We start from the raw sequence: 13540 nt of genomic DNA on the forward strand, positions 1-13540 counted from the left end.
TGTATATTTCTCGCAGACATTTCTCTCTCCTTACTTGCGCTTTCGCGTTACGTTTCGCGTTTATCCTTTCGTCCCCATGTTCTCGAGAGAACAAAAGAGACCAAGAGTGGTTTACACATCAGAGTAAGAAGAAAGGAAATAAAGAGTAAGAGAAAGTGAAAGTACAAGTCGTAACGGAATAAAGAGAGTGTAGATTGGTCGCGAGCTCGATCACCGGGCTCCGGGATACGGTAAAAAGAACGATCCCGCCGTCGCGATCGAGCACGCGACGTCTTCGACGAACCAGGATCGACCGGCTGCCCGCGACAGCGTCGATCCATCGATCGCGCACGATCGCGAGCTCGGTCAAGTATGCGCTAGCTTCATCAGGTGTTCCCCCATAACCCGTGTTCCCTCGAAAACGAACCGAAACGAACCGGAGAAAACAAACACATCGAAAAATACGGAAAACGCACGGTCGCCATCGACGAGGAAGGGCTGCTGTTCGTCCTTTATCCGACTCTCGCTCGAGTATCGATTCCTAAGCCGGCCTCGTTCCACATTAAACTTCCATCGAGTCGATCTTGTCTGAGAGGGAATCGATCTCGACAACTCGATGTCCGACCGATGCTCGACGGTGTTCTACTTGCTGCGAACACGGCGAGCTGTCTCGAGTGGAAACGGCCGACACTGGCCAGACAACGTTCTACGAGTAGTGTACAGGTCGAGTAGAAGAGCCTCGCCGATGCTCGGATGAGCTAGTAGAAACGATTCGCGAAGGTTGAACGCGCGCCGTTCAGACTCGATTCCCTGGGAGACGACGAATCTCTTCGTAGATACAAGAATAGAGCCTACTCGGAGTAGCGCCTCGATTCGGATCACGTTCGAACGTCCTAGCAGCGAACAAGGCTCGGAGATTCAGGGAAGAGCGACTCGATTATCGGTCTAGAAGGCCTGGGGATGGGCTGGGGAATCCGGTGATCTGCTTTCGCCCTGAATCTCAAAAAGGTCCGCCGAACAAGGCAAAGGTCGCTCGACAAGACCCGAACCGCCGTGGAGATTCTCGAAAACGCGAGGCTCTTTCGAGACCTAGAGGAAAGCACCCTAGGTAGAGAACTCGATTCCGAGTCCGTGCTCGAGAAACTAGCTGACCAACGTTCTCCTCTTTTGTCTAGCTAACGATTTAAAAAAAAAGAAAGATTAAACTGGTAAGGGCCAGGCACGTTGTCGTGGCCATCATAAATCGGGTGGGCGGTGCGAGAAGAGGGGCGTGGCCTAAGTTGGCGGTTCACCGGGTCGTCGACGAGAAACGCGCGGTCGCTTTAGCACGGCAAAGAACTCAACCAAAAATGCAAACCAAGGCGAACAACGCGTAAACGACTGAAACGGAAACGAAAGGGCTCGTATGGAAGAGTATACCGGGGGTGTCGCTGGAAACGGATCTCTGTATTCGATTCGACCACGTGGAGGCAATCTATACGGACACGGTTTCTCGCAACTCACCCTGTATATTCGCGCGTACTCGTCGCAGAGCTTGCACAGGATATCCTCCGGATGTTAGGACGTCGACAGACAGCTGTTTCCGGTACGAATCGCACGCAAACACAAGCATGATCCTGTTTTATCCGGAGTTTACCCTGCGCGAGCGATCATGGTAAAAAATCGGGGACGGTTTATGGTGGTCTGTTGGACGTGTTGCAATTCGGATGGTCGAAAGAACGTTGTACCCCGGTGGTAGAGAGGAGTCGTTGACAACGACAACGACTATAACGACGACAACAACGAGAACGATGTAAACGACGATGACAACGACGATGACAACGACGACAACGACGACGACGACGACAACTATTTTATCAACGTCCTTCTCTTTATCGTGTTTTTTTCTCGACAATTCGTTATACAGAGTATTCTTTTCTCTTTTTAACCCGGGGACGGGGGGGTGGTGGGTGGGCGGGGTTAGAGGGGGCGGGGCCCGAGAGAACGCTGAGCTTCGAGTGATGGCATGAGAGTGAGAGATAGGGATAGTTACCTGTGTCTGTAGTCGTGTTAGACCACGGAGCCATAGAATTTGTCCTTTGCGCGGCTTTTTATCCGAGTCAGGGTCGAATTTCTCATCTCCGAGATCGATCGCACCGATATCATCCGGCTGGCCGCGGCCCCATCTGTTTTTGAAAAACATGAAACCAATTCTTCATCACTCGATCCCTGTTACACATATTGGTCTATAATCAAAGTAGATTTTTTTTTGTTTGAGATTGGATTACTTTTTTTTTGTCTGTTAAATTACTTTGGACACTCTTTTTTTTTTGTTTTGTTTGTTAGTTGTTACTTGGTTTATTTTACGTCTCGCTTTTACGCGACGTCGTTGAATTGGTCAAAAGCTCTCGCTGAGCCGGCTCCTCGACGCACTGCACCCCGATTTCTTATTTTTTTGCTTCTGTCTTTTTTTTTTGTTTTCGCTTATTTCGTTTTCGCTTTTAATTGTAATTTATATTATTTAATCATTTACGTGTGAGTGTGTACTTATGGGTTTTTGATATAGTTTTTTCGCTTTTGTTTTCGGTTCGTTCGACGGTTTTTACACGTTTCCCCTCGCTCCTTAGCTTGGACACCTAACGACCACGCTCTCTCTATATGTAACAGATAGTTAACGATGTGTCGACGATGCTGCTGGCATAATCGATCTTTCAGTTTTCTTTTAGAGTTTCTTTTTTCTCGTTAGATAGTTTCCGTGTATTAGTTAACGAGGTTCGATCGGCGGCGGCGTAACGGTGATCGGAAATGGCCGAGAAAGGAAAGCAGACGGACAGAGATATGCGTACAGGCTGTCTCAGTGGCGTGAACAATTAACAACTGCTTGCACACTGCTCCCGCCGTTCGACTCTCGATTAGAATGGATTCTCTAAAACGGCGGTGATCCGAGCAGCGTGCAGGCGGATAGGCAGAACGCTTTAGATTCGATAGATTAGCAGCGGAAAAGCTGTAGCTTCCGGCATGCTCGCCACCTTGCAACCTACCTGCTTCGTTCGTGAAACAGCCGGTACACAAACATACACATATAGAAGAAAATAATGTTTATACGGCGTGAAAAGAATGAGCCAACGAACGAGGGGATGCGATGAGGTGCAATGCAGACAGAGTGAGCGATAAATGCGTATTCTGCTGATAGAACGGAAACGAGTGACACTTGTAGAAAAGCGTGTACAAGTGTGAAGATTGTGTGTGCCCGCGTGGAGTGTCCATGTATGTCTACGTGTCTATGTATATCTCTATCTCTATATAAATATATATATAAATCTATATATACACGTGTAAAGAGCGTGCCGTAATGGGCGGGACCCGCCAGCGATGGGAGGAGTCGAGAGAAATCGATGGGCGGGGCGCCCTGGCCGATTCGGTGCCGCCCAGTACGGTGCGCTCTGTACACAAACCGATTTCTCTGTTTCTGTGTTTCGAGACACTCGGTACATGGTTCGTGTGATGGCGGAGATGATGAGATACTTTTGTACTTGTCAGGGGATAGCAATGAACGGGAACGAAAAACAAGACAAGAGAACACAAAAAAGAAACAGAAGTGAAGATGAAGAAAAACTGGGGAGGTGGTCGGGTTTTCTTGTGGATGTGGGAGGGGGGAGTTACCGTGGGTGGGTGGGACCGGGGCCGAACGAGTCTAGAGACGGTCACGGAGACGGAGGGGCGGGGACGGACGGGATATCGGTTACTGATCTCCCAGCTCGTTCCTTCTCCACTGGGCGATCTTGGGCGGATTTCGATCGATCGATTCCGGAATCGATGGAGGCACGACCGCGATGATCGATCGGCCAGCGATGCTGCGGCGTCATCTCCTCCCTTTTTACCTGTCGGAGGGACTCGGACGGCCGGTTATTATCAAAGTTCGAGAATCGCGGCTACGTCTCTACGTAACACGTCCTACGCACGACAGTAGTCGATTGCGAAGCTTGAACAAAGCGAATGCAGAAGATTAAAAACATTGGGCGAGATGTAGAGAAACGATACCCCCAACACCGTGCGTGTCTCTGAGTGCGTGTGTCGGTGCGGGTCGACGTGGTGGATACATCGCAGGTCTTTGTTTTTGTATGGACGGTAGTTTTGTATGGACAAGAGGGGGGGGGGGGCGAGGGGCTATAGTTGCCGGGTGGGCGAGGCGAGAGCACAGAGGCGTCCCCGGTCGTTGCACGGCACACGGATTCGATGCGAGCACCGAGTTATCCTTCGATAGCTCTCTGGAATGATTAGCAACCGGATCTCCTTATCCTCGTTGCGAGTTTGATGGAGGTGGAGGAGGAGGTGAGATTTGTTACCTAAGCGCACAGAGACCGAAAGTGAAAGAGAAACAGAAAAAGAAAGACAAGTTCCTGGATTTCGAGGAAAGTATTATTGTCTCTTTTTGGCTCCGTGTATGCGTGCGATGGCGGTGGACGAATGTGACGGGAGAGATGGACACAGAGAGAGAGAGAGAGAGAGAGAGAGAGAGAGAGAGAGAGAGAGAGAGAACGAGGAAACGGTCTCGAGAGAAAACAACAACATAGAAGATAATATACAAGAAATACAAAGAGATAGAGAGAGTGAGAGAGAGAGAGAGAGAGAGAGAGAAACGGACAAAGAAACACAAGAGTGAAAGATAGACAGAAAGAAAGCAAGAAAGAAAGATAGACAAACGGACGGACAGACAGACAGACAGATAGATAGATAGATAGACAGACAGACAGACAAACAGACAAACAGACAGACAGACAGAAAGAAAGACGGTTAAGTATAGCTCCAGCGATAGAGTGATACAGACAAGTGCTAAGCGCTGGTACCACTTGATATATCGTCTATACACGGGTATCTTTTTTGCACTGGCTTCGAACCGAGACACCGATAGATCGAGGTTAAATCTATGCGCCACTGAGTTCCCTCGCACCAATGATCGAACGACACGAGTGAATCGTCGCTCATTCGTTTGTTCGAGTTACAACAAACAAGTACGTAGGCAGGGTCGGTGGTTTGTTAGTGCATGCAACGGCTAAGCCTGCTATATATATATCCGACCTGGTCCAGATTATCGGGGACCACAGTGATTCAGTGTCCAAAAGCGATTAGGTAACGGTAGTATCTCGTCTACAGGGTGTTCCCTTGCAAACCTGGAAATTCCATTGTCATTATCTTTCTAATAACGATGCGGCAAAGTTAAATACGACCCCGGAAATACCCTGTATCCATCGAAAATCTACCGGTGCGCCCATCGTTTCGACACTGATGCACTCGGTTCGCTAGCCGATGGGAGGTCCAGGCTGTCCCGAGCTCGGAGGCGGGGCCAGCTGGAGCTCCGAACGGCCAGGAAGGGGCTAGCAGTGACGTATAATCATTGAGAAGGGCTGGGGGGGGGGGGGGGGAGCGAAGGAGGAGCCGAGCATCATTCTGTCGCGACTATAGCGCCCAATTCGTCTCACGTCGAATCGGACTGAATCGGATGTCTAGGGAGCATGCTACGTAAAGCGATACGTTGATAGACTCTCTCTCGGTATAGAGAGGGGTAGGAAACAGGTGAAAAAATACACGACAAAGCTAATACATACATATATATGTAAACATATATATATGTAGAGGGGACGGGGTGGTGGTGGGAGGGGCTCGTTTAAAAGCGAGATATATATATATATAATATATACGTAAGGAAAACAATCGGAAGCACTACGCTATCACAGCTACCAGTTAATATAGTAATATATAATATGTAAAATAGAACTTTCTTTCCACGATGCATGTCTCCCTTCTATTATACACGTTCACACGATATACCGATACACGATGATACTTATCTTCTCGCGTCATAACTCGATTTCGCTTACATGTTTTTTGCGCACGATTGGCTCGTGTCATGCTTGCTGCCTTTCACGAGCAATGCGGGTGGGACCTGGGACGTTGGTCGTGCATCAAGACCGATTCTCGTATACGACCAACGACCGTCGACAGAATCTTCTTGCGATAACAGAGGCCGAGATAGAAATTAATCGCGACGAGCGGGCGGAGTCGAGAAAACGGGCGGAACCGCGGGTCCGCCTAGTTTCCCCCTCTCCTTTCTCTCCTTCGAGAGAAACCTCGAGCTTGCTCTCGATGGAGACACGACGCGACCGTTGTATCATTCGCGACGGATCGATACCGAGTGCGGTTAATACGTGTTGGGTTCATGCAAAGACGGCTCTATATTTTGTACCAAAAGAAGGGTCTCGTTGGAATCTCGGTAAACGGCTATCTGTGTACGATATTCGAACCCGAACAACAGGTTGCTCTGGAGAGATAGATAGAGAAATAGAATGAGAGCGAGAGAGAGAGAGAGAGAGAGAGAGAGAGAGAGAGAAAGTGTATGAGAGAGAGAGAGAGAGAGAGAGAGAGTGGAGAGGTGAAGGTGTAGGCGGATGTTAGTTACCAACGATTACGAGCAACGAAAAAGAAAGAAGAACGGGGTTAAATGTCGGCGACAACGCACGCGTTCGTCACAGGATAGAAGCCCTACGTTTCGTTCGCATGATCGCGTCGCACCCGATGCAAGAAAGCAAGAAACATCCTCGATAAAATGTCTACGGTCCCACGGTTTACGTTTATTTCGTTTCGGTTATACGCTTGACGGCTGCAATACGTTACCAGCATCCGAGAAACTCAAAAAGAGGCACAGACAGCAAAAGAAACCAAAAAGAACGGAAAGAGAATAAATACGTGGAAAGAAAGAAAAACAGAAGAGAGAGCGTATACAGAGCGACCGATCCGTTGCTGCAGCTGCTTCTTTCGAGCAGCGGTCGCCGCGTCGTCCCGGACGCTCTGTATACGTAAGTACACAGGTGGAACGTGTAAATATAATATTATATCTGAGGCCCTCGAAACTAATTTTCAATATTCGGGCGAGCAAGTGAACGCCCATAGAATCGAACAGAAGTATCTCTCATCATCTATAGAGACAGCTAGAGACAATTTCTTAAAATATTTCTTTTCTTTTGTATCTTTTTTTTCTCTTTTTTTTTGTTGGTTGTTGGTATAGGTGAATGTATCACTTACGAAAGGATTTTAGGAATCTTGCGCGTAGGAATAGTCGTAATTATTTGGCCCCACAATAGAGTACCGACTCCGAAGAACAGGCACCACATCCATTGTTCTAAAGTGAGAGCTTTCGTGCTGAACGCCATTTTACCATACTGTATGATAACTACCTAGAAAAGAGACATACGGGTCCGTTAACGGGGATGGGCAGAACAAAATCGTTTCACAGTCACCGTGTATAAGAGAGATCAACACCACAGGTTGGCTGTAGAGAGAGCTTGCGTTTCTCTTTAGTCCATCCTCTGCTGCGACTTCGCCTCTCTTCTGGTTCAGTCAACCTATTCCTGCTTGCGATCGAGCTACAAATTCGCCGATTCTTTATCTTCCTACAGCCTCGTTCTCACTAATTAGAAACACCTTGGTGAATTTGCGTGAGAATAGGCTGAGCAATGCAGGACTAAAACTGCTCCCTGGATGCGCGAACGTCCAACGCGTACGACGATAATAAATGATAAACGACTATGGTTCCGAATGATTCTCGGAACGTTAAAGAGTAAACGCTCGCGCAGCCAGAGGGACATTAAAACCGCTAAAGATCCTAGGAGGACATCTTGCCCGACTGGTTCATGGTTCATCGATACGACAATATCCGAAAGACGCGGCACAGTCTATATGGGTGGTTATTTACCTGCGATAGACACGTGAGAATCCAGATAGAATAAAAGATGGGGTTGGTGAATATTCCTTGGAAGACATTACGCTGACCATGGATTTTCCTGGCGTTGAATTCGTTGAACAGAGTCATCATGACGAACGTGTTGAAGATGACGGTGAAGTGTTGCGTTGGACCGCCGCCAGCCTGGGCCACCCCTCGGCCAGTTTCGATGTCTAGCATCTTATCACCTGCAGATCAGAGATTGCAAAATTAGACGGACTCGAGAAGAATGCGTTTCAGAGCGTGTGGTTCTCGCACCTGGCTCGCCTCGGAGTCCAAAGAGAAAATTTCAACGCACCGAGGATACACACTTGATACACTGAGCAATGGACCGAGGATGAGCCAGGTGTCGTACGCGCGATATATTTATATATTATGGATAGAAGAGACAATCACCAACGAAAAGAAGCATAAAAATAACGGTCAGCTGATAGACGGCTTGACCAAGGATGTTCTTCATCATTGTCCTGGAGATGAGCGGTTTCGTGCGACCGTACGGTCTGCGAAGAAGGAGATCGTTCGTAGGCATTTCGGTGGCCAATGCGAGGGACGCTAACGTGTCCATGATTAGATTCACCCACAACATCTGCACCGCTTTAAGAGGGGAATCTTGCACGGCACACGCCCCGATAAAAGCAACTATAACAGCGACGACGTTCACCGTCAGCTGAAACTGCAAGAACTTGGCTATACTATCGTAGACGTTTCTACCCCACATAACCGCCTTCACGATCGAGGAGAAATTATCGTCCGTTAAAATGATATCGGAAGCCTCCTTGGCAACGTCGGTACCGGCGATGCCCATGGCGAACCCGACGTCCGCCTTCTTCAACGCGGGACCGTCGTTGGTACCGTCGCCTGTCACGGCGACCACCTCTCTGGCCGCAGTGGCCTTGCTGTCGATGATCCCCTTGACCAGAGTGTACTTGTCCGTGGGCGACGACCTGGCCAACACCCTCAGCTTCGGCCACACCTTATCCAACAGGTGTTGCTGCACCTCGCCGTTGTTATCCCTGATCCTCCTGTTGAACTCCTTGCCCTCGAGGATCAGGAAGTCCTCGTTCGGCTTAAGGATTCCGCATTTCAGGGCTATCGATCGAGCCGTGTTTATATTGTCGCCCGTCACCATACGGACGGTGATGCCGGCCTTCTGACACTTCCGGATCGCGTCAGGCACCTCCGGCCTCACCGGATCCTCGATACCGACGACGCACAGACACGTCAGATTGTTCACTATGTTCTCCTCGTCCTCCCAATTCGGCTCGTTGTCCACGTGAACCTGATTGATCTCTGCCTTGCCAGGAACGAAGTCGCGATAAGCAATGGAGATGGTACGAAGCCCGTCGCACGCCATTGGTTCGATCACGTTCTTTGTCAGACGGTCCTGCATCTCTTTGGTAAATTTCTCCAAATGACCTTCGCGACCATATATAAAGGCACATCTGCAAACAAACGCGCGACCTATTTAGTATCCTAATATCTCGTCGCGCCAACCTGTCGGGGTGGTTGGAACGTGCTATTTATTTTGGGACGTACTTCTTCATGATCATCTCGGAAGCGCCCTTGGTGAAAAGTCTATATCCACCGCCTTTTCTCGGTACCACGGTGGACATGCTCTTCCTAACGCTATTGAACGTGTACACCCGCGTGAAGGTTTCCTCCGGTTGATCGTCCCGTATCGTTTGATAGTTCATGCCCAGGGCTACTACGAATCCAAGTAAGGCACATTCGGTTTTATTGCCGATCTGAAGCGGCAAGTCTGTAGGGTCTTGCGCGGGCATTATTCGGGATGTGTACGCTGAATTTATGGAGATCGCCTGGATGACCAGGTTGCCGATGTGGTTCGGAATGTCCGAGAACTTCGGGGCCGACTTGCTCATCTTCTCGCATATGTACGACTGAACGACGGTCATCCGGTTGGTTGTCAGGGTACCAGTCTTATCCGAACAGATTGCCGTTGCGTTGCCCATAGTTTCGCAAGCGTCCAAGTGACGTACCAGATTGTTGTCTTTCATCATTTTCTGTCGGCAACGAATCGAACGATTAATACGTCGGTCCACTGGGCTTCCATGGATCTAGAACTACATTCTAGGACCATGTGGAGCTACCTTTCGAACCTACCTTTACGGAATAAGCGAGAGACAATGTGACTGCTAGAGGAAGACCTTCGGGAACGGCGACCACCAGTACCGTTACACCGATGATCAAATGCCGCACCAGATCACCGGCGTACGTATTCTTCCAAGTTTTCCTCTCTATGACGAACGTCGTTACACAGAACTGAATGACTAGAATGAGAACGGTAAGCGCTGCTATGGTCGAGCCGGCGTAACCGATTTGTATGGCGAGTTTAGTTAGCTTGGCTTGGAGAACACTCTTCTCTTTCTTCCCTTCGCCACCGCCGCCTGCGCTGCCAACTGCATGACCCTCTCCGGCCTCTGCTTTGGCTCCGCTGCTGACATGGCTGTTTCCAGTGATCTCACCAGCTTCGTCCCCTTCATTTGCAACATACGGAACAGTCTGATCAATCGTCCCTAGGACCGATTGGATTGGCCTCGAGGCTCGATGCCTGCTCGTTCCAGACTCATTCCCAGAATCGGTTTAGTGTAACAACTTTGTCTCGAGTGTACATCGCTAACGAACAGTCATCGAGCCCCCTGAAACACTTAGAACTATAATAGGTCAGCTTTCGCCTTCTAATCGTCTACTATTGGCAACGATACCGACTACAGGTATCCTTAGAAGGGCAAGAAGTATAGTGAACGGTACTACAATGATAAGCGAAAATAGAATAATAAGGAGGTAATAAGGGTGACAATAATAATACGTAAAGAACATAGAACGCAATATAAGACCAGTTGCTGTAATGCCAAAGAACAGAAGCTCGTACGGTAATCAAGCAGCCGCTATGTATTCCAAATGCAGAAGAAACCATTGCTGTTAAGAAACATTCAGAAATATATAAATATATAAATGGTAGAATAAGGTACAGAGAAGCACGGACGAAACAATCTTGTCTACCTCGATTAGGGATCTTCTGTTTAGGGAAGATCCATGATCAAACTAAAAGACACATTGATCCAAACTGAACGTAAACATCTCTCAAAAACTATAGAGTGTGCAATAACAAAAAGAAACGGACTAAAACGTCAAAGATACAAAATAAAACAATAGTCTGTATTGTTGTTTCTTTCTCTAGCGCGTGTTTTATCCTCCTTAAAAAGATTAGAGAGAAGGTAACCAAATTAGAGAGACAGAGAGTGAGAGAGAGAGAGAGAGAGAGAGAGAGAGAGAGAGAGAGAGAAAGAGAGAGAAAGAGAGAGAGAATTAAATAATATAGAAAAAAGTAAACTAAATACGCGGGCGTGCTCATTGAATATAACAAGTACACGCTCAACACCGAAAAATGATGGACAATAATAATTTATGATAGTGCTTTATTCACCTGTTAATGACTTCTTCTTCCGCTGCTTCTTAGCCTCTAGATAAAAAAACGCATGCAAAATAAAATCGATTAGCAATCTATCTAAAAATGTAATATGCCAGGAATAAGTTACGCCATATTCGTAATTTAATATTCTAAGTATCTTGGTATCAGGTCTTTTGTGGGATTCGGCTTAATTACTATAGTGGACAGCCCAGAAGGTTTCGACTCTAACCGTTCTTGGAGAAGCAAAATTCTAGTTGCAAATTGCCGATGACTATGTTCTAAAATATTGTTTTTAGCGAGGTGTGTGCGTGTGAAACAAACCCAGCCTTCCAGGTTGTGCAAAAAGAAAAAGAAAAGGTGAAGAAAGACATACACGAAAACATAAATCACAAGAAAGCAATCCTAGTCTCCGACTAATATGATAATTTATTGTGTACCGAAGTCGTTTTTTGATCTATCAAAAATCGACCTGAAAACAAAAGATAAAAGCTAGTAGTGTTTCTGATAAAAGAAAATGTTGTACAAAACACACAGGGCAGGAGAACAAACATTTACAACAAAATGCAAACTAACGTGATCGTGAGCATGCCATACAAGTGAGATATAGTATACTTAACCATTTTCTAACGTCAACGTGTGGTAAACGTGAGATTTAAATAAATAATCATTTCCCTCCTCGATCAATCACATTTTTCTCTTGTTCGAATAGCAATTAGTAAATCATTTATAGAGTGCCACTAATGCATGCCAAAGAAACGAAAGAATAATAAGTATAGAACTGAATTCATAGAGAAATGTGTTCACACCAATTATGAAAATAAATACCATGCTCTCGTCGTTTCTCTACGATTGCACTTACGCTCTGTGTCATGCGAAATTTTATTGCATCAGTTGCTACTATTCTTTGGAAAATCTGTTTCGAAAATCTCTATCTGCTCGATACAACTCTACGATAGGAAAGTGGCTAAAGATCTTTGATAGTCAGCGTTGTCATTCTTAAAAGAAATTCTATGGAAATGGAAATAAATACGTGTGTATGCATCTACGCTATACTACTCGGAAAATCCCGGAATTTCAGAAGACGATCGAGGTCTACGATCACTGTCCATGTGTGTCTACGTACCTTTCTTCATTTTCTTGATTTCTTGCTCTTGGTGATCAACGGCAGCACCCAATAACGTAAAGATAATACCAGCCTGCGAGTTAACGCCTACCGCGGTTACTAACATTTTTCCGGAGCCCTCCATCACGTGAGTACCTGTAGGAAGGAAATGACCGTTAACGAAAACAATCAGATTACGAGCTTCCCATCGTAGATTTTCCTCGGTGAAAGACTTACCCGAGAGAACCATAGGATCGAAGGCTTCTCCTTTCTTCACATGGTCCGACTCTCCGGTTAAACTGGACTCGTCCACTTTCAGATCGTTGCTTTGTATAAGAATACCGTCTGCTGGTAGCAGGTCTCCATACTTTATCTGAAGCACAGAATCAATTTTTGCTTTTAGTACAGAAATTTTGTTGCGCGGAACGTCAAGATTGTAGTACTTACTTGACATATGTCGCCAACGACTATGTCAAACACAGCGATCTGTTTGACCTCCCCTTGTCGAATAACAGAGAATTTATGTTCCCCTTCTATTCGACTCTGGAGGCCTTTAAATTGTCTTTCTTTAGAATAATCATTGAAAGCTGTTACTATCACCACCACGATCACAGAAATCAATATAGCGAGTCCTTCGATCCAGCCGTACTTCGCCTCGTCGTCTTCAAACGAAGCTAAAAATTCAAACGTGTTTTACTAAATTATCCTTGAAACTTGTTGCATGTAAATTTTCCGTTACAACCGTCCACATGATCGGTTTCACGTCCTGACACATGCTGTTCCGATTTAGCCTCTTATCAAACTATTATGTAATGCCATGTTATGAAATATGTGAAAAGTATCGTTTTATCAGCTATATTATCGATGCTACTCTTATAGTTGTACGAGATCGGAGCATGGTGTGTCCATTACCCAATGATTAAAGAATATCAGCAAAAGATATAGATTACAAGTACATGGTATCTTTCCTAAATGGAACGTCTGGGTAAAATTACCATCTTGAAATACTTACGTCCCGTTTCCTCTTCATCTGCAGGCTGATAAAAGCTAAGACCTAACGAAACCAATGCTGCTACTTCCAAGATGATTAACGTAACATCTTGTAAAGCCTCCCACACTAGTTGTAGAAACGTTTTTGGTGGTTTTGGAGGTATTAGATTCGAACCAAATGTGTCTCGTCTATGCTGGATATCCGCCGCTGATCCACTGAGACCTATGCATGAAATAATTAGAGACCGATCTTAATCAAGTTCTCGAAACAAAGATTAGACGA

The 13540-nt window shown here is 46.5% G+C and overlaps 1 protein-coding gene across 16 annotated transcripts in view; it reads right to left on the reverse strand.

The window, feature by feature from the left end:
- PMCA (plasma membrane calcium-transporting ATPase 3) overlaps positions 1–13540 on the reverse strand; it is a 73104-nt gene that overhangs the window by 28816 nt on the left and 30748 nt on the right. For 13 of the 16 annotated variants that reach the window (XR_004491966.2, XM_076522048.1, XM_076522047.1 and 10 more), the window contains 11 exons: positions 13280–13480; positions 12715–12941; positions 12505–12640; positions 12289–12423; positions 11181–11216; positions 9857–10230; positions 9272–9756; positions 8132–9177; positions 7709–7923; positions 7039–7190; positions 2012–2144 (listed from right to left, as the gene is read on the reverse strand). Coding sequence is in view for 15 of the 16 variants with exons in the window: in XM_076522048.1 (XP_076378163.1) it covers positions 2012–2144; positions 7039–7190; positions 7709–7923; positions 8132–9177; positions 9272–9756; positions 9857–10230; positions 11181–11216; positions 12289–12423; positions 12505–12640; positions 12715–12941; positions 13280–13480 (3140 nt within the window). In the remaining variant the exon portion in view is untranslated. The remainder of the gene's footprint in view (positions 1–2011; positions 2145–7038; positions 7191–7708; positions 7924–8131; positions 9178–9271; positions 9757–9856; positions 10231–11180; positions 11217–12288; positions 12424–12504; positions 12641–12714; positions 12942–13279; positions 13481–13540) is intronic. The other 3 variants (XM_033481875.2, XM_076522050.1, XM_033481872.2) reach the window with 2 other exon arrangements.

Source organism: Megalopta genalis, chromosome 5 (genome assembly GCF_051020955.1).
Source record: "Megalopta genalis isolate 19385.01 chromosome 5, iyMegGena1_principal, whole genome shotgun sequence".
Taxonomy (NCBI): domain Eukaryota; kingdom Metazoa; phylum Arthropoda; class Insecta; order Hymenoptera; family Halictidae; genus Megalopta; species Megalopta genalis.